The 20,887-nt window shown below is 43.0% G+C and overlaps 1 protein-coding gene across 42 annotated transcripts in view; it reads left to right on the top strand.

The window, feature by feature from the left end:
* CACNA1C (calcium voltage-gated channel subunit alpha1 C) overlaps positions 1-20,887 on the top strand; it is a 735,566-nt gene that overhangs the window by 527,125 nt on the left and 187,554 nt on the right. For 28 of the 42 annotated variants that reach the window (XM_047742048.1, XM_047742037.1, XM_047742034.1 and 25 more), the window contains exons 7-8: positions 2,951-3,147; positions 14,269-14,372. In XM_047742048.1, the coding sequence (XP_047598004.1) occupies positions 2,951-3,147; positions 14,269-14,372 (301 nt within the window). Of the gene's footprint in view, positions 1-2,950; positions 3,148-13,860; positions 13,965-14,268; positions 14,373-20,887 lie in introns of all 42 variants that reach the window. The other 14 variants (XM_047742079.1, XM_047742060.1, XM_047742039.1 and 11 more) reach the window with 1 other exon arrangement.

The raw sequence follows: 20,887 nt of genomic DNA, 5'->3' as shown, positions 1-20,887 counted from the left end.
GTGGGTATTAAGGAGGGCACGTATTGCATGGAGCACTGGGTGTGGTGCAAAAACAATGAATACTGTTACACTGAAAAGAAATTAAAAAAAAAAAAACCCAAAAGATGTTTTTCTTCCTTGAGGACACTCAGCATTCACTTTAGCAACCTTCACTTTTGCCTTATTTTTGCCTGTTTCAGAAATAGAGAGCACAGGGAAGGCTGTCAGATGAGCAGTGACAACACAAAGATTAACAACATCTTTATTCACTAGAAGGCAAAATAGGAGAAAAAGAAATGCAAGTTGTTCCTCTGTTTTTTCACCTTCTTTTTTGCTCCCATCTCCTATATCATTCCAGCACTTTTATCACAGTGACTGAACATATCACAGTAGAAAGTCATCACCAGAACGGGTGAGAAACCCAACAGAACATATAATGTATTTAGTTCTTGGTTTCCCAGTCTCTCAATTTTTTAGGTGTTTGTTGCCCACTTTTTTATGCATTCTTTAGGGTTGGGATTGATTTCTGAGTGTCCCTCTTTTTATAGCCTCCTGTTGTTTAAACTCACAGCCGAATCTCCAAAGACTTTAAAAATTCAGAAGTCACAAAAAATTGACTAGAGTTCAGTTCTAGGAGCAGAACCCTACTGGGAGCCAGACCCTGGAGTCAGGAAATGGGGTGGACACTGTCATTCCCTCAAACAGTTCAGGGACCAGTGATGCAGGCCTTTATACCTTGGTCATCACACAAAGACCCACACACAACCTGAAGCAACAGGCCAAGGATAAGCCAGGAAGCATGGTTCACAATAGCCCAAACCTGGAAATAATCCAAATGTCCATCCACTGGTGAATGGTTAGACATACAGTGAAATGCACTGCTTGGCAACAAAAACAAATATACTATACTGATATGGGCAACAACACAGATGAGCCACAAAAACATTATGCGAAGTGAAAGAAGACAGACACAAAAAGCCACATATTGTATGATTCTATTTATATGAAATTTCTGGAAAGGCAAAGCTGTAGAGACAGAGTGTAGATCAGGTTGCTGGGGGCTGGGGAGAGGAGCTTGGATTGACTGCAAACAGGCACACAGGAATTTAGGAGGATGATGGACATGTTTTAAAATGGGTTGTAGTGATAGCTGTACAACTATATAAATTTACTAAAAATAATTGAGCTGTACATTTACATTGATGAATTGTAAGACATGTAAATTATATTTCAATAAAGCTGTTAAGAGAGAAAAAAGTAAAAAAAGCCAAGAAGACACACTCCAGCATGTATTTCCAACCATACTGCTCAGTTCCATTCTCGTAAGAACTGTCTCTTAGTTAGGATTAATATTCCTCTTCCTGTCTTCCACTTTGGAGTAAACAGTTTCAAATTTGAAACCACAAATTGAGAAAGAGCCAACCAACCAATAGTCTTCAATACAGAGGTACTAGACATTCGTAATTGTTGTAATGCATATGAAATAAGAAAAGACCCAGGGTGATCTGTTATTCTCTAAATGAAGAACCATAAGTAAATTCTCTATCTGGGGGCATATCTTCATTATTGTTAAAGGCAATCATTTGTTATGACCGAAGTCTATTCTGTTTATTACTGTTACCTTCTATAAGACATGAGACAATGCATGAGACAATGTCCTAAATTTCAGAAACTTCTGTGAAATTCAAACTATTATTACCTTCCACAGCTGGGTCAAGGCTACCAGTATTTTACCATAATGGGAATTCTTAGATCAGTCTAGTCTTTTTTTTTTTAAGGGTTTTATTTATTTATTAGAGAGAGAGAGAAAGAGCACACATGAGTACACATAAGGTTGTGGGAGGGGGCAGAGGGAGAGGGAGAAGCAAACTCCATGCTGAGCAGGAGCCCCGTGTGATGTGGGGCTTAATCCCAGGACTCTGAGGTCCTGACCTGAGCAGAAAGCAGATGCTTAACTGACTGAGCCACCTAGGTGCCCTTAGATCAGTCTAGTCTTATTTCAATTTACCAATGATCTCCACACCAAAAATATAAGCTACATCTTAATTATTAATTTTTTAGTAACACTTCCCAGCATGTGAAATTAGCCCAAGCACCATCTGTAGCCACAGGAGATATGTTGTACAGTTTCCTGAAAAAGCCCTGTCGGTACCTAGGGAGTATTGTCCCTGTCACCCACTGCAGGTCTGTCTTGATTAGAGGTCAGAAAAGGAGTCTTCTCTTCTGAAAGGTATTCATGCTGGAAACCAAAGAGCAGTGCTGCAAGGTTCCACATGACAATCAGCAGTGTTTATGCTCGAGGGTTGTAATAAAGACCACTATTGTTGATACTTCCCCTCATGGGAAGAATTTATATTTTGTCCTTCATCAGCATAAGGCTTCTACTATAAAATGACTTGTATCTTTGGTAATGTGTCCTGTAACACATAATGGAGAAAGTGTTACAGAATGGGACTTCTTGGCTGATTATGTGAGAGATTCTTCCAATCAATATAACCCTCACCCTAAACTCTGGTATTCCAATGGAAGGCTCCACAGATACGTTATCACCAAAGAAAGAAAAGGTGGACTTCCTATCACTTTCCAGAATGTTTTCCACTTGGAGTGATTGCATCATCATTAGCTTTTATTGTCCATTTGCCATTGACCATGATGACAACATGTTTCAGCAGAATGTGCAATAGCCTTACCATCTTTGAAATTAACGAGGTTAAAATACAGTTTTACAATTAGTTCAAAGTACTGACCCCCTAAATCAATGGCAGCCTAAAATGAATACCTCATTCCTTATGTTGTTTAATTTGTCTGTGGGGGAACTAATGAAAACGTATTCTGCATTATGGTTGTTGTGGTTATTTTGCCTAACCGATCAACCTTATCCTGCCAGTTTTCTCTCTGACCTCTTTCTCCTTTCTCTGCCCATCTCTGTCCATCCCCTCTGCCGCCTTCTCTTTTTCCCTGGTCATTCAAGATGTTCCAGCAGAAGATGATCCTTCCCCTTGTGCTCTGGAGACAGGCCATGGGCGGCAGTGTCAGAACGGCACTGTCTGCAAGCCCGGGTGGGACGGGCCCAAGCACGGCATCACCAACTTCGACAATTTTGCCTTCGCCATGTTGACGGTGTTCCAGTGCATCACCATGGAGGGCTGGACAGATGTGCTGTACTGGGTACGTAACTTGACATGGGCAGAGGCAGGGAGTGCAGAAGGCTGTGAGCCTTTCCTCAACATCTCCCTTTTCTTCCACTCTTCCCATGACTTTGTGGTCACATACACAACTTGATGGAATAGTTGATGAATGTCTTTGATTTCTTCCAGGTCTTTCATGAGAAACAAAGCATGAAATTTGCACCCTAATGAGTCTCTTTGTCCGCCCATCAGCCTAAGAGAAATGTCATCGTTCAGTTTATCTTACCATAGTGAGAAATACGGGCCTACAGCTGATGATCTGTGAATGAGTTGGCTAAACCTGACACAAGGATTCTATTCAACTCCCCTTCCTGTAGAAACTGTAGAATTTCTTCTGTTCTTATCCTTGTCTTGCATCTGTCCCCCCAAAGAGAGCTAGAGAGCACAATTATTAATTTTTAGGGCTAAGGAGAAAAGCCAGGCCTGGTCTTCTAACAAGAAACAATTTTTATTGAACTGTTAGTATTATGGCATGCTATTATATTTCTATTTCTCATGTTAATCTTATCTTATCATATTAGAGTAGTCCATCAGACAAACACATTGCCATCATTTTCACTGCTAGCAAAACACTCTGCTGGTTATGTGTGCGTATTTAGAAACACTACTTCCTACGTGTCAACCAGTCATTGGTAAATCTTCTTTTACCTTCAAGATGCCCCTTTTATTATCCAGCAGCCAACACTACCTTGCCAACCTTCAAGCTGTTAAAGTGCCAGATTTCTGCCTATGGGACAGGCAAATATACACACCATATTTGAGCTGTCTCCTTTCTGGCAGAGTCAAGTCCATTATTTGTAAAAGCTCCAGAAAATATAATTCTTTGTAGGATCTCCTACTTGAGCATGAGAAATGACTTGCCAGAATCCAGTGTTGTTCTCCAGCATTTGGGTGAAAAATGCTTGTTGCCAGTCTTGAAAATACCATCTCACCCACAGTTTTGCAAATAGTCGAATTTATTTGGCCATGCTGAAAACAGTCTAAGAGTCTGCTTGGGGAATAGTGTCTACATACTAAAGCAGGGAAGAGGGAGAGGGAAGAAAATGGCTTCCCATTGAACAGAGCCACCAGATAGAAAGGAACTGGTGCCAAGAGAGGTGTTGACTTCTTCTTAAAATCGGAAGAGTTTTGTAATAACACAGAGATGTGATACAGGGTATTGTATCTTTTAATTTTTTCATGAGCTCCATAACCTATTGATTCAAAAATCCTCTTTATCGAGTTTTTATGTTCAGGTCAACATGCTGAAACCCAGTGTTGCTATCAAATGCATACTTTCTGCAAATGACTACTTGAAACTTGCCTGAGAACCTTGTACCCAGAGCATTATTATTGAGCATTCCTTGCATGCCAGAGAAGCTCCTAGGTACAGGATTCAGATGTAAACAACATCCAGTTCAGACTAAAAATCTCAGTCTAGAGAAACAGTAAATCTAAACTGAATAATGATGGTATGACTAGAACCGGGCCATGGTAAAGTTGCTGTGCTGTGATACTTTGAAAAGAAGACAAAGGTCAAGTCACCTCTTTCTCAAATTAAAATGAAATACTGGAAAACATTTTTTGGCCCATGCTCAACAAAACTGGCTTTGAATAATTTCTAAGAGGAAAAGAGGGAATTGAATGTACTATGCTTAGGCAAATTTATTTCATTTAGTAAAGCTGATCAAATTCCCAAGTAGTCCTTCTACCTTGGGTAGATCTCTCTGGCTATCCAAGGACAGAAATACCCTTCTGTACATGGGCAGTTTCTGCTATGGGCCATGTAATGTATGAGCACATGGAACTATGCTTTGGAGCCTCATCACATGAGCTTCAAACCCATGCTTTAAGTTGCTATAGGAACGCCTTCCGTGGTGGTAAATTGAGGGCACGGTGGCAGTGGGTGGGTGGGTGTAGGGCTGGGGGAATAGGTATAATTTACTTTGCTGATGGCCCTGGTGTATTTTTGTGATCTTCCTTCATCACTCCCTCCCTCTCCCCCAACATAAGTCATTGATACCCCACCAGCCAGATGTGACCCAAAGAAATACTGTCGTAATGACAGCCAGAGTGGGGAATGAGAAGAAGCATACAACTGCAACTACCAATTTTCAGCAGCTGTGTTGTGCTTTCTCCCCTGGGGTGTGTGTGATAGAGCTCAGGCTGGGAACAGAAAAAGTGTCAGAGGTGAAGGAACAATCCCAGGCTCATGGGACATGCCTCTCTGATTTTCCCAGCACCTTCCCAAAACGGCCATACTATGTGTATGTGTGTGTGTGTGCATGCATACACACACACACGTGCACGCATACACACATGCCCATGTACACACACACACACACACACACACACACACACACACATACCGTAAAGCTGAAACAGCCTCATACTTGGGTATTCGTGATGGAAGCACTTCCCAGCCCAATGCTCCTGCTTTCAGACAATTTCTCTAATTGCTTTGACCTTTCTATGGCCATTTTTCCTTTCCTCCTTCTTTTCTCTCCCTCTTACTTCCTCCCCCTTCAGCATTCCTCCTTCTTGCCTCTGAGCTTATATCTCTAAACCCACAGACTCTCAAATCTCAATGTACTTTAGCATAAAACATGGAACTTTCTAAATATAATGATACCCAGACTTTCCTCCAAGCCACTAAATGAGAAGTTCCAAAGTTAGGCCCCAGTATCTGCATTTTGAAAGGCTCTCTGGGTGATTCTGATCCCGAGTAGGAGTCTGAAAACCCCTAGAAGCCTCACCTATTCAATCTGCATGGTGCTGCTTTGATGCCACTGGATTTGAACTAGTCTAGGAAGCTATAGTTTCCATGGAAATTGAAGAAGCAGGGTCTTCCACTCAGAAGAATGCATTTCCCTTCAAATCCAAAGGGCAAGTCTACAGAATGTTGGAAGGATCAACCAAGATTTTCAAGTATAGCAATGAATGGAAACCCCAGAGCCAGGTTCATTCTGAACTATCAAACAGCTTGTTAGATGTTCCTAGGGAGAGAATCAGCCACTAAAGTGCTAAAGAAGCAATTGATTCAATCACTGGATATAGCTTGGGATGGAAGGGATCAGGGAGGTCAACAGTAGCAAATGGCAGACACCTGCTTCCTACTGTGGATAATATCAAATCCATTTCTCTTTTTCTGTGGCATCCATTATTTCATCCCATTGTTATGATTTGAAGAGTTAGTGGACTAAAAAGAAGATCAAACTTGGCCAAGTAATACTAGAACAGCTAGTTAAAGTTACTGGCCATACATTGGGTCAAGGTTCCAACTAAGGTGAATGATTTGTTGAAACACTTCTTTTACTGAATCTGCAGATAACAGGGTAAGGAGTGGGGGACACTGGGGATTCGGAAACTAAGCTAAAACTCAGTTTGAGGTGTGGTTTCCTTGAGCAATAGCTTCTTAAGCCAAAGCCCCATTTACTCTCAGAATGTCCATGTCTCTAAAATGGTGGGGAATGGTGAGCAAACAAAAGTATCAGCCTTCTTCAGAAACAATGAACCACCAAGAGAGGGAAGAATCCAATAGTGTATAGCATCACCATTAGTTTCTATTTCTATGTTCAGATTTTTATGTTGTTTTTTTTTAACCAAACACACCTAACTTTCTGCATGTAATTCAAAACTACTTATCTTATATGGTTTGAGAATGTGCCTTCCTGAAGATAGAAGAGGCTGCTGAATCAAGATCATTTTCAGGATTCTTAGATGTGGCTTGAGTCTGTTTGAAAATCATTATCCCTTCCACAGTGCATCCAGATCACAGTTAATTAACATAAACATCAGTCAGGTGCTGAGTTTGTACTTGAGATAACCCCATGCTCTTGGGGACAGAATAACATGACCGCTTACCCAGTGTTTGGAATACCTGGAGAAAGTTACATGTGAGACTTGTGGGAAAGGGAGGGAGCAGTTAGAAGTAGGCATCACCCAAACATACACGTTTCTAGCTCTTCTGGAATCTAGATGCCTGAATAAGCCTTCATCAAGAGGATGAATACCCTCCTGATCCAGGGCCCCCAAGAATATTACATACTGTGCAGCACAGTAAAATCACTCAGGTCTAGTTTCCCTGGACTCATGCCCAACCCTACCTACCACAAACATAGTGGGATCACTTCTTTCCAACACCACCCATTGCCCCACCCCAACAATTGGCTTAAAAAATAGAAACTGAGCTTAAAAATAGAATTAGAAAGAATACTTAATGAGAAGTCATATAAAGAAAAGATTTTTAGAATCACAAATAGTGTCTTCTGTAGTATCTGGGTTAGTTTGGGTTCAACAGGAGAACTTGGGAACAAAATTCTAGTATTTTAACCTTTCATGAGGCAGTTGTCAGCTCCACACTTGGTCTTGTCATCCCACTTACATGTCTGGACATGCTGGGAAGATAATTCCTTCTACACTCTCATACACACAGAGATGGACATTCACATCTGCTCTTGGTGCTGCTGAAACATCCTTCATTTATAACAAAGGTCTTTTACATCCAGGCAGGTTGAATCAGGCTTTACCCTATTTTTTCCCCACTCCATCTTTTTTTCAAAAAGCCACCTCTTTTCACTATAGAACATAGAGAATGTCTCTGAAGGCATCAAGAAAGCGGAAATGGAGCTGAGTTCTATTTATGACCTAATAGTCATTCTAAGTGAAGAGCTGGGAAAAAATCCTCAAGTAACCTAGAAACAGCATCCTGGGCTTTTTCACAGGTATCAAACAGAGAAAGTGGTAGGTCCTACTTAGGACCCTATAATTCTTAACTTTTCATCTGCTTCTATTAGAGTGTTCCCCACTTAGTGCCCATGCTGTTTTAGACAAAGAATGTCATCTAGACAATAAACTAGTGGTTTACAAGCATGTCAAGAAAGAAAATTAGCAACTCTCAATGCTATTACTTACTTAATTTTTAGGCTTTATTTTATTCATTTCACTGGTATTAGATGAGTCCTTATTATTTAATAATCTATTTAATAAACATTTATTGAGTATTTACTATGTTCCTGGGACTGAGTAGGGTCTGGGGTAGAGGGATGGAGAGATGAAGTCCTGCCTTCAAGGAATTTAAGATCTAATTGAAGAGATAGAGGACACATAAGGAAACATGACTCAGCAAGGCAGTATACTCAGAGCTCTGTGTTGGCACAGAACACTTCAGGGAGAAAGAGGAATTTCACTCACTTTGAGGCTCCTCCCCCTGGGGAAAGCAAGTTTATAACATTTAGGGAGATTGGAGAGAACTGGTTTTTAGGTTCTCTCAACAGAACCAAGAAACAGCTCATCTTCCCCCAAAGTGCTCTCACCCAAGGTGCCTGAAATGCCACCTGCCTAAAGGTGCAGTCACCAGTATCAAACTTGACCCCACAGCTGGTTGCTGCCCAGGACAGATAAGCAGGGCTTCCTTTGGCTATGAGCCTGCTGTCTCCTACACAAGTGTTCATACTTGGGGCCACTCACACTCCCTAACCTCCCCCAGGATGTCAATGATCCCCATGATCCCATGTGAGTTCGGGGATTTTTTAAAAAGTAGATCAAGGAAAAAAAAAAAAAAAAGTAGATCAAGGAGTTAAATGTGTTGGTTTGCTTTCATGTTAGGAGCCTTTTGTTGTCTTCCCCCACATAATCCAGGCTTTCACCTGTGCCCTGAGGCAGTCATGAGTTTTCCACGTACAACAATAAACAGGTGCAGGGTCAGGAAGGAGTCAGGTTAAACTTGTTGTCTGACTTGCTGCTCACTCATTGACCTATGGGTGGAAACCCTGTGTCTGCATGCAAGGTGACGAAGGTCAAGAGTAGTCACAGATTTTTTGAGACATTGCCCTGGGCACTGGCATTCATGACAGTAGCAAACCCTATCCTCTAATTATACTCTGTGGAAATCACTGTGATTTTTATGGGTCTGCATCTCCTGCCTTTGCTGTCAAGTGACAGGCCTCTTGGCATTTAGTGAAACTATTTAGTCTTTTTAGATCCACAGCGACTGTGGAACGAACCTTAGGAGAAACTGCCACAACTTGAAAACGCATGGAAATCAGCTAGGATTGAGAGTGGCCTTGATGCACTAGGACCCAGGAGGTGTTGTTCCTCCTATTTTATCTTCTTTGGAAAAAAAAATGTATGTTGGATTTGAACGTTTATGGTTGAGGTTGCCCTCAAGGAATTAGATATTGTTTTCAGGAGGTCCTTCTGTGTTTTTCATTGAGTATCATCTTTGGGCTGTCTGTAGACTCTAGGAATAATCAAGCATGTGTTTCAGCAAAGGCTGGGGTCATCCTATAAGTCCTTGAGCCTGGAGGCTGCAATGGCTGCTGATGGTGGACATCAAAATGTCTAAATATGTGCCTTCCTTAAAAAAGTCACAAAGCTTCCTTTGTTATAAACCTAAGAAACATATAGCTTTAATGGTTTGAGAAAACCTATCCTTTTTTCACCTCTAAATAAGGGTGTCAGCAATCTAGGTCATTTTTTTAAAATATGTCTTTATTTATTCACTCTCTTCTTAATAGCTCCATTCCAGCTGATTTAAGACATCAATCTCATCACTCCAGGCATTGCCCTACTTCAGAGCCATCCAGTATTGTATGCTCTCTACCCAGTCTGCCCCCAAAAGTAGGTGGCCTAGAATAAAGAGGAGAAAGTAAAAGAGAAAACAAAGGGGGCACTTTCCTCTCAGGCCAGAGCCAGACAGACCAGAGAATCATTCGCCAGTAGCTGTTGAGCATTGCTTGCTGAAGAAGTGATAGGGTCTTAGGAATACATTGGAAGCTCATTAATCTCCCATCTGGCCTCCTGCCTCCTGCCCCTCACCTGCTATTCTGCATCTTAAACCTTTGAAAGAACTGTCTCACAACAAGGATGAGACCAAAGCAGAAGCATAGAATAAGGGAGAGGTAGACACCATGAGTCTCCTGGATATGTCCCTGGCTCTCTATGGGATATCTACAGGTCATGAGGTTATCATGAGGATATCAATGGGATATCTGTGGGTCATGAGGTTATGAGGATATTAATGGGATATCTATGGGTCATGAGTTTATCTGTGGGTCATAAGATTATCACAGGTCTCTCTATGAGCTACGTATGGGCAATGTGGCTTGTAGCCCCCTCCATTTGAAGCCCTTAATGATGCTGGAAGTCACTCACCTAGGACACAAAGGAAAGGACACCCAAAAATGAATAAGGGCCCAAGGAAATCTTCAAGGTTCATGGGTTTGTTGACTTATGAGAGAGATGTGGTTCAGGGAACTGTATTTTCTTTAGGGTTATGAGGAACCAGTAAGGAGAAATTTCATTCCAAGGCGGTTGGTTGAGTGCCAGCCAGCCCTCATGCCCACTCTCCATCTGCCCAGGCTCCAGAGGCAGCTCTGGGAGGGTGAACAGCAGCAAGTGTGCCATTGCCTCCAGCAACTACATGTTCCTATATGTCCTAAGTAAGGAGGTCTGAGATCTGAGGCGAAGCAGGAGGACTCATGCAGAACAGGCGCCCTCTGCCACTCTTGAGAAAAGCTCTTCCCGGATTAGCACAGAGCAGCTGGTTGATCAGAAACATGGGGCCCATGCACCCATGGGGTTGTAGGCAGAACGTCATGGGCATGGACCTTTTCTCAGGTGGGAGTCCACAGCTTCCATCAGCTCTTCCTGACCTCCCCCACCCTCCCTAACTTAGGGAGGAGGAGAGGACTCTGACCTTCACTGGCCAGACTTAATCTGAGAAAGGAAGACCTAGGACACATAGAGGCTTCATGGCCTTGGATCCAGTTTCCATAAACACCTCCTCACAGATGACTTCTCCTATCCCAAGGCTGTTTTCAACCCCATCACTCTCACTGGCTCAGAACACAATATCTTACACACAGCAGGCACTCAGGAAATACTGTTGAACAAATGTGGACTCTAATGAGACCACTGCTAAGAATAGTTAAAGGCTTATGTCATGGTTCCCCATAATAAAATGTGACATAAAAACCCTGGAACCACATGGTCATACTTACAATCATTATATGGCCTCTGGTTGGCTATTTCACCATCATGCTTATGCCTTTCTCCTCCCTAACTTCATTTCACCAGTCCTGCCCCTTCTTACATGTGCAGTTTTCTTTTTCTCCTCCTGGGTGGTCATTGGACTTTCCTCTGCTGGTTTGGTTTCCTTTGTAGACTTGCCTCTGACGGTTACTTTCTGGTTAAAGGAGTCTTTCAGGCTCCCTGTGATGGGGGGCAAGCTCTGAAACACACAAACCTTTCTACCCTGCTTCTCCTAACAACCACTGTTTTTCTGGATATTTTCACCCTCAGCCACTGGGAAAAGTCTCCATCCCAGAGCCAGGATGGGTTTTCAGCTGTGGGTTCTATTTTTAGTAATTGCCAACTTCCTAGGAAACCCCCAATTCTGTCCCAGGATCACAAGGCCTCTGGGCTTCCTATCTGCCCCTACACTCCTGCCTTCATTGCCCTATGGTGCAAGGTTTACCCAGTCCTGCCTGGTCTGTCAGTTGCTTGCTTTTCCAAGCCTCAGACAACCACTCTTCCCCCTACACTTCTAGAACCCTCTATAGTTATTCCTACAACCTCATTTACCACCTCACATTATAGTTGCCTTTTTTTTTTTTTTAATCTGTCCCCATGCTAGGAAGGGCTTCCTATTCATAGCACAGTGCCTGGCACATAACAAGTTCATTCATTCACTCAACATTTACTGAGTACCTGTCATATGTGAGGCACTGTTTTTGGCATTTGGTCTGGTGAACAAACCAGACCAAAACTGCCTGTCCTCAGGGAACTTACATTCTAGCATGGAAGACAAACACGTAATAAATGAATTGGAAAATGATAAGCACCATGTGAAAAATGGCAGAGTATGTGGGAATGGAAATGCTCAATAAATTCTTGTTGAATTGAATTGAATTACGACATGGTTAAGTAGACTTACATTGGAAACTCTTCTTTTGACAGTGACTCAGTTCAAGCCAATGACCCCCAAACCCTGAACATAATTTTTGTGTTCTGTGCTATGGCTGCATTTGGTAGATTCCTTCAACCAAAATATAGTGAGCCCAGATAAATAGTATTAGATTTGAAAAGAACCTATCGGGATGTAACACTTCAAACCAGTTAAACTAGGTGGGAGCGGTACTTCTCAACCTGCTTTACTCACAGCACACACAGAACGTAGTATTTGTCCAGCATCCTCAGGCACATGGGTAAGGTTTCTTGGAGCCTGAGAAGGGTTGAGGAAGGTACTATCCCAGCCCACATGTAACTCATTTGAGGCACCTAGCTTTAGAATCCCCTGGGTGATTAATGTGCAGAGTCATGATGCTCACTGACTTGGGAGCAATCTGTGTCGTTAACAATCCTTCCAGATGATTCTGATGCTGTGGTCTTCAGACCACACTTTAAAGAACACTGCCATGTAACAAAGCAGAGACAGGTAGCGAATCACGGTATTTGTCGTGTCCTTATATTTGAAGTTGAGAGCTATGGAGAATAGCTGTAAATCAGTGGTTCTCAAACTTTAACATCAGACTTGACTTGCTGTAGGGCTTGCTAAAACATGGGTTATTGGGCCCACCTGCATAGTTTCAGGGAGGGCCAAGTATGAGCATTTCTAAACAGGTCAAGGCCACACTCAAAGATCCACTAATATCAATCATTTGGGAAGCTTGTATAAGGAATTTGGATTCCTGTAAGGCAATTTCACAAGGACAAAGTTGGGGTTCATTTTAGAAAGATATGACTAAATCCTGCTTAGTCTAGTTGGAAAGCATTAAAAGAAATAAATTTGAAAGCCTAAATCAGAACAAATTTCCTGTTTGATAAAAATCGTGCTCTGTAACTTCACATCATGTTACAACTACCCTCCAGCCATCTATGTGCTGGTAAATGTTTAACCACCAGTTCTTAAGGGTAAAGAGGGGGCTGATCTATGTCATTTGCCCACTCTGCCCATCATGACCAGTTTCGGGGTACCCTACTGACGTCAATGAACACAGCCCAGGGAAGAAATGCGTAGCGGTTCTCCAAAGCATTGGACCCAGCAAACCATTGCCTCCAGCTGCTGCAGGGGATTGTCACCTGTCAGAGGCTGCCTCCATTATACAGTTAGGTACTGGTCACTGTCTTCAGGCTATAGGAAACGTGTTTGCAGGTCAGGAACTATTGTCTGCATAAGTAACCAAAACGACAGTCCTTCCTGGTCCATGGCCCAGACTGCTCGTGAAACACTGCAGTTTTGCTTCTAAATTCCAGGCCCAGCTCAGGAAAACCCCTGGGAAGGGCTCTCCTTCTTCATGCACCTTCAAAGGTTCTAGGTGTCTGGCTCCTTCAGGAAGAGCCAAGGCCCACCTGACACCAAGGTTAGGCTATCCTGGGTGCAGTGGAAGACTCCATGCCACAAAAACCCAACTGACCTGAAACCACTCTAGCCTCAAGAAATCACTTTTTTAGGTGACCCACCTTACTAGATAAGTGAAAACATTGAAGAAAGTTTTCTGGTTCTGGAAAATAAAACAAAAGAGAGAGCCAGAATTTAGAGTTCAGGTCAGGATCATGGGGAAGTATTTTGAATATCGATGGTACCAGTGGTGACAGTGGATCCTGGCTTAGACCTGCCAGTTTCCTCCAGTTCTGTCCACACCCTTCCTGCCTGCCTCCTCACTTTAACTCATTCTGCTCTCTCTTTCCTAACCTGCCTTCATCTTTCCAGATGCAGGACGCTATGGGCTATGAGTTACCCTGGGTGTATTTTGTCAGTCTGGTCATCTTTGGATCCTTTTTCGTTCTAAATCTGGTTCTCGGTGTATTGAGCGGGTAAGCTGACTGTTTCTATGTACTCTTTACAATGCAGCCGAGCAAGGTCCTAGGACCCACTATATCCATCACCAGGGTCCTCAGGGATGGGATCCTAACAGGCCAGGAAAACCAGAAAAAAAAAGTCCCCATTCAACCACAGATTCTGACCCAGTGTCTGGGCAGGCTCTTTGGCCTCTGATTTGCACCTAGAGGATCCCCGGGTCCCAGCACTGCTTGGGTCAGTGTTCAGGAGCCGGTGATGGGCACTTGGCCGTGCTCGGCTGCTGAGTGTGCCTCACTAACTATCATTCCATTCTTCCAGGTCAATGATGCCGTAGGAAGGGACTGGCCCTGGATCTATTTTGTTACACTAATCATCATAGGGTCATTTTTTGTACTTAACTTGGTTCTCGGTGTTCTTAGCGGGTAAGCAGGACCAAGGAAAAAGGTCTTGATTTTATTTTATTTACTCTTTCTGCTATTCCTGGCTTTATTCTTTTTTCTGGCTCTGATGAACCTGGGATAAGAGGCCACCTCGGGAGCCTTGAAGTGAATGGCCTTGGCCTGGCTGGACAGAAGATCCAATGTACAAGGATTAATCTGTTGGTTTGGGCTTCACAAGGAGATTCTTAGGCCCACCTGTCTCCTAGCTCATCCAACCCCCTCCCACCCTGAAGCAGCTAAGTAGGTAGGCAGGATGCTTCTCCTTCTATCTGAGGAGCTGTGTGGTGAGAGCCTTGAGTTGAAAGGGTTTGACGGTAGGGATTGCCTTGCCAATAGGTACTTGCCTGATTACAGTTTGTGGCAGGCTAACAGTAAAGATTTAAGGTAGCTTTTACAGATTGTTGAATGGACTGGGATGATAAGGGTTTGATTTAAAATATAAGTTAACAAATACAAACTAAAAATAAAATTTTCTTTGATTCTAATTCATAGACTCTACAGTCCGTGTCTTGTATGCCCTTTTTCTGAATGGAAATGGTGCTTAGCTGTTCAAAGTCATAGATTATTTGAGAATAGAGATGGAATATACTTTCCTTTAAATGTATCTACTTGGCTACAAGTATAAAGTTTGCCTAATTTTGGCCTTTGCTCTGATGAAGTTAAAAAAGTGGTAGAAATAGCATATGTTTGGGCCATCTAGCTGCCCTGAGGACGGCCACCTTGACACTGCAAAGACTCATTGGGCCTTTCCTCAGCCTACCTTTTTCTTCACAAGTCCACACCAGCCATGCCAAGCCCTAACACCTAAATGCTCCTGATGACCTGCTCATGGGTGACCTACTCTGCTGCCTTTGCTACAAGGGGGAGGGGGACAATCTATTTCTGTCCTGCTCAAGACAGGTCAGCTGCTTTGAATAGCCTTTCCTATGTCTCTAGGGACATTAATGCTGGGAGAAAGTCAGGCATGACAGGAATGATTGCATTTAATTTTTACTAAGTACATGACCTGGGAACAGCTCCTCCCATCTCCTGCCATAGCCTAATGCCATGCAAAAGCATCAGGTTTAGTCTTTGGGATTTGGTGAAGGGAAGAATCTGCTTCCACCCTCTCCTTCCTATGGTGGGTGCCTGTTAGGGACTTTGATGACACCGTGCCTTTTGCCAAGGTAAGGCCACACAGGAAACTAGGGTCTTCCATCAGGGATAAAAATGATGAACAGGATAACATAAGCCCCTGATTAGCTGCCTGGAAGATATAAAGGTTTTCATTTTTGTGTTACAACACAAGAAAATGCTCCTGTATTTATATGAATCAAAGCATTGAAAAAACCAACTTCACTCCACTCAAGACAAATTTGGATATCCCAGCTCTGCATTTGCTGGATGCATAATGTTGGGCAACTTCACCCTCCTGAACTTTAATTAACCATCAAAAAAAAATGAAGATAATAATACCAACTCATAGATTGTTGTGATATTAGAGTGAGAGCGTTTGTGTAAAATACTTGGCATATAGTAAGTGCTCAATAATGGTGCTATCATGACAATGATTATTGTTTACTTGATGCCTATCATAACTGGAATTATTGCATAAAATCCTCAGCCTTTTTCTTTTAAAGATGAGGAAAGTGAGCCCAGGTTTAGGTGATGTCATTGTGCTTCTAAGTGTTAGAACAAGGACCAGAACTCAGGCAGAGCCTGGACTCCATCTTCCCATCACCGTCCATTGAATATACAAAGCTTTGATAAGCTTTGAATATATAAGCTTTGAACCTTTAAAAAAAAAAGTGATTCTACTTTCTTCCCCCAGAAATTAGGAACAAATCTAAGCAAGTAAAACTCCCCCCAGGAATCCAAAATGAAGAATCAGCACTAGCCAATGAAGGCCCTTCTTAAGCAGGATATCTACTCACAGTCATTCTTGCCGCCTCCCCTCCAGGGAAAATTGTCTTCCTGGAAGAGAAGTCAAATGGCAGCAGCTGCTGATGTGGGAGAAAAATCGTTTCAAAGACCATGTCTTGGACCAACTCAGTCCCAAAACTTGTCATGTAGTAATACTCCCAACATGAATTGACTGAACAGGAACACTAAGGCTTTCAGACCTCAGAACTGTGAGCTCTGGAGTCCATATAGCAGGGCACCTTCCCTGACCCAGTCCCAGAGAGGCAGTCTGCTCCTCACAGTTCTGGAATTGCTGATAAAACATCTTCCAAGGCTTCTTGGCTGCTGGGCGCACCCTCTGCACTGACAAAGAAGTGTCGATTGGTAGGCATCTCCCCTTCCTGGTTTGAGGAGGCCTCTTAATCAGTCAAAAGGGCTGTCCACTTTGAATGGCCTGCACCGGGTCCATGCAGTAACAAAACCTAGAATCAGCCTCTTGTTGGCTAACCACATGGTGGTAGCCATGGTTTTAGTTTTGGGTCAGCATCTTGATCAGTCAGGACAATATCATAAAAGTCATCACAAAAATGCAACAAAATTGCTTATTCATCAGTCAGACTTGATTAAACCAACCTTCCAAAAGCATCCAAAACAGTCTCAGAGCTCCACGAAATTCATTGTCCCAATGATAGCATTAACAGTAACCAGTCTCCATGGCAATCTCAGTGCATGAGCTTTGGTGGATAACTCATTCGAGGCTCACAACAATCCTATGAGCTAGGTGCTATTTATATCTCCATTCTATAGAGAAGAAAACAGAGGTACAGATGAGGAAACCGCTTCAATCCTTACAGGTGAAAATGGAGGATCCAGGATTAAATCCAAGCAATGTGAATCCACAGCCTCTATCCTTAACCTCCATGTGATCCAATCCCCAAACCCATTTAACTGGCTAAGCCCATGTTCCTAAATCTGAGTCAAGAAGTGGGGAAGTGAAGAGCAATAAGTGCAATGAGGAGGAGCAACAGGAATGGGGAGGAAGGTAGAAGCAATCCTTGAGACAGCTGTTGGAAACAGCCACCGGGAACAGAAAGAGTCCCAAGAGAAAGCTCTAGAGTCCCCACTCAAGAGGCTGCAGGAGGGCATGGTTGTTTAACATGGGGGCTGGCACCCCTGCAAATGTTAATAGTCCTTGAGAGAGAACAGACACCCCTCCACACCAGCCCAGTAGAACTAAAGCCTTGGAGCATTTTGGAACTGGAGGGGCCTGAGACCCTACACGCACCAATAAAGGACAATACTATTTTACAGTCCAACGCAGTAACACAGCCTCATAAATTATGTCCTTCAGTCACCAATGAAAGGTTAAACTATGCCTAGAGTGTTCTACTTATGAAGGAAAGAGGACACTCTATAAAGAAAAACGTAAACATTCTAAGAGTTTGGTCACCAGACAGTTAGGCACCCTTTATCTGGAACATTCACATATTCAGAACATCTTTCTCATGAGGCCAGATAGAGTTAATGTAAGTCATATATATCGCGTGGATTTTTTTAATTTAATTTTATTCTTTCAATGTTCCAAGATTCATTGTTTATGCATCACACCCAGTGCTCCATGTGAAACTTGCCCTTCTTAATACCTACCACCAGGTTCACCCAACCGCCCACCACCCTCCCTTCCAAAACCCTGTTTGTTTCTCAGAATCCACAGTCTCTCATGATTCATCTCCCCCTCTGATTTCCCCCAATTCACTTTTCCTTTCCTTCTCCTAATGTCCTCCATGTTATTCCTTATGCTCCATAAGTAAGTGAAACCATACGATAATTGACTTTCTCTGCTTGATTTTTTTCAAAATGGTTTCATGTTCATTATCTATTGATCCTCACAAACCACAGGACTGGTATTAGCACAGACAAGAATTGGATTATATTTGCTTTTCTCTCCAAAAATCTCAGCCTCCAGCCTACTAAAATTAGAGCAGTGACAATGAGATTCTCAAAATTGCACTTAAGCTATGTCAGGTAAAAGTCCCCAGACTCTGGAATCTGGTCACTTTTTATTTTAAGTGATTGCAAACCGAGGACATCAGACATGTGCCTTCAGTAGACAAGGAACTCAGGATCTCTTAGGTGGATAGTCTTCTTTCTCCTGTCTTCTTTCCTCCCAGGAGATGGGCTTGTCTCTCTCCCCAAAACAACAGGGGGCTTGGTGATGAAGCATGTTGCAACCTGAAAACACAACTGGACCATGGTGCTGTAGTTAAGACACAATGTCTGGGACGAGAAGGATCCAAGAGAAAGGCCGGGACATGCATTCTTTGTGGATGGACAGAACATCTATAGTCACATTCATTATCTGTGTAGTTATAGTCTATGAGGTCACTATGAACACTGAATTAATGAATACTAAGCCATTACTCTTGGACTCTTGGGAGAAATACAGGAGAAATGCGAGGATCCTGTAAGCCTCTAGTCACAACATTTGTGTCAACCAACCAATACACAACCTTATTTTATGTGTGTTTCTGTTTAAAGGCATCTTATTTAATATATATTGTTGATTCATTAACATGAGCTCATGGCCAACAGCACTAACTGATGCCTGAACAGAGTTTATCTGACACATGTACTTTTTCCCTAAGGCACATCACAACCTTCTCGCACTTAGGAACTCTAGACAGCACTGCAGCACTGTGCTTGGGGACTATTATTTAACAGAAAAGCCACCAACAGAAAGCACAGAGATGTGACAAATATGGCACTAAAGAGATCATAAAAAGTACACTGTTTACAGTATGAGAACTGAAACAAGAAGGCAGAGTGTTGCCGTGTTTAACTTCAGCTGCGAATGTGACTCCAGTTTTTTGCATGTCTGCATAGGACCACAAAGGTACACATATATTGATCTGGGAGTTACAAATAAATTTTAGCGAGTAAGCAAATTCGCAAATACAGAACCTATGAATAATAAGAATCGACTGTTGATCATCAGAGGGCCCAGAGCCCCAGCGTTCTGTATTGATTGGGTTTTCTACATACACCTCCCTCTGCATGCTTTACATTAGTGAGACTGGTCCCCAGCTCTCCATTCCACCCCTCATTTTTCATGTTGGCCATTGCTGGCAAGAGCTGTGTTCCTGCTTTATGACAAATCCCATGGCTGTGACTGATTGTCTAGCCAGCTCTGGTCCCTGGGCCCAGCACAGCCTGTCAGGCTGGGGCTTCATGTCTTCATTAGCTCAGTCCCCAGAGCAGGCATATGGCTGGTATCCAGGCGAGAAGATAAAGAGAATCAGATACCACCACCCTGCAAATCCCTTACTGAGTGGAGTCTGGGAAAAGAAACCTTGGCTCACCTTCCATCCAGCCACAAGCCAAGTTATGCCCCTCATTCCACTGGAGCCAGTGAAAGCCAGTAAGGCTTCAGATCTGACCCTGTCTCTACTCCCCTCACACCCCGAATACAACCTTATTTTCTTTTCTCCTTACAGATGTTTATGTTAGCTCCCCAGAGTCTTAGGGTGTGGATGATGAGCTTTCATTCCACGGGGCAGATGCTCTAACACAGGACTGGGTCAATTGTTCCTACTCCAGTTTGATCCCAGCCCTATTCTCCTGACTCCAGAAGAAGGATGGGTCATTGTTCTGTAACTAGAACTTAACCCTCTGTGAAATATTCCAAAAGAGCTAAAGTGAACCTTCTGTTATTCAGTCCCCTGACAACCCCAAACCCATTCCACAGAAAAGAAATAGAGAATGCAGATGTGTGTGGGCAGAAAGTCCAGAGAAAGTCTTAGAAGCGCAATTGTTGGAGTCAATTTGCATGGGGAAGGAACTGCTGTATAAAGTGACTGTCTCCAGAGAGCAAGTCTACAGCCAGGTGGTATGACCAGATGTAGGGGATCTATCCATGCTCATCCCCAACAGCAAAAGGAGGGAGGGAACAGAGTGAGGCTAAAGCTTCCATCTTCATTCTGAGCTGTCAATCTGGCCTTTTCCCTGGCATTAAACTCCCTGGGAAGGAAATGAAGGTACCTGCCAGTTGGCAGGAAGCCGGAGAAAGAGCAAGTTCAATCCAATTAGAATTGGGTTCAATCAAATTTAAGAAGAAAATTCCATCCAAAGCAGAGCGTCATGAAGACAGCAGTTGAAGAAAACTCATTAGCTTGAGAGTCCCCACATCTCCCAATTTAAAAATTCCCTAGACCACTCCCAGTCCTAACCCCTTTTTATCCACGAAAATGGTGAAGACTAAATATCTGTGCTCTCCTAAGCAACACAAGCAAAATGCAAATACTAAATGGAGGTGGTGGTAGAGCCGCCCCTAAATGACGGGATGGATTCAGGAGCTTTCGTCTACCTGTGGTTTGTTGCTGCATCCTTCCTTCTAAGGTGCCTTTCAAGAAATTCCTTCAAGGTGGTTTCTGCAGCCTCCTGCCCTGAACGAGGCCTGTACTGGTGAAAGAAGGAGGAATTCTGTCTCTGTGAATTAACCGAGATGCCCAGTGCATGTTACCCTCTCACATACACACATATATATACACACATGTGTGTGCACACACACCACTGAGGGCCCATTTCCCATGAAGTGAATATCAAAAACCAAAATGCTC

The sequence above is a fragment of the Lutra lutra genome, chromosome 8 (genome assembly GCF_902655055.1).
Source record: "Lutra lutra chromosome 8, mLutLut1.2, whole genome shotgun sequence".
Taxonomy (NCBI): domain Eukaryota; kingdom Metazoa; phylum Chordata; class Mammalia; order Carnivora; family Mustelidae; genus Lutra; species Lutra lutra.
This window is presented reverse-complemented; position numbering and strand designations above follow the sequence as displayed.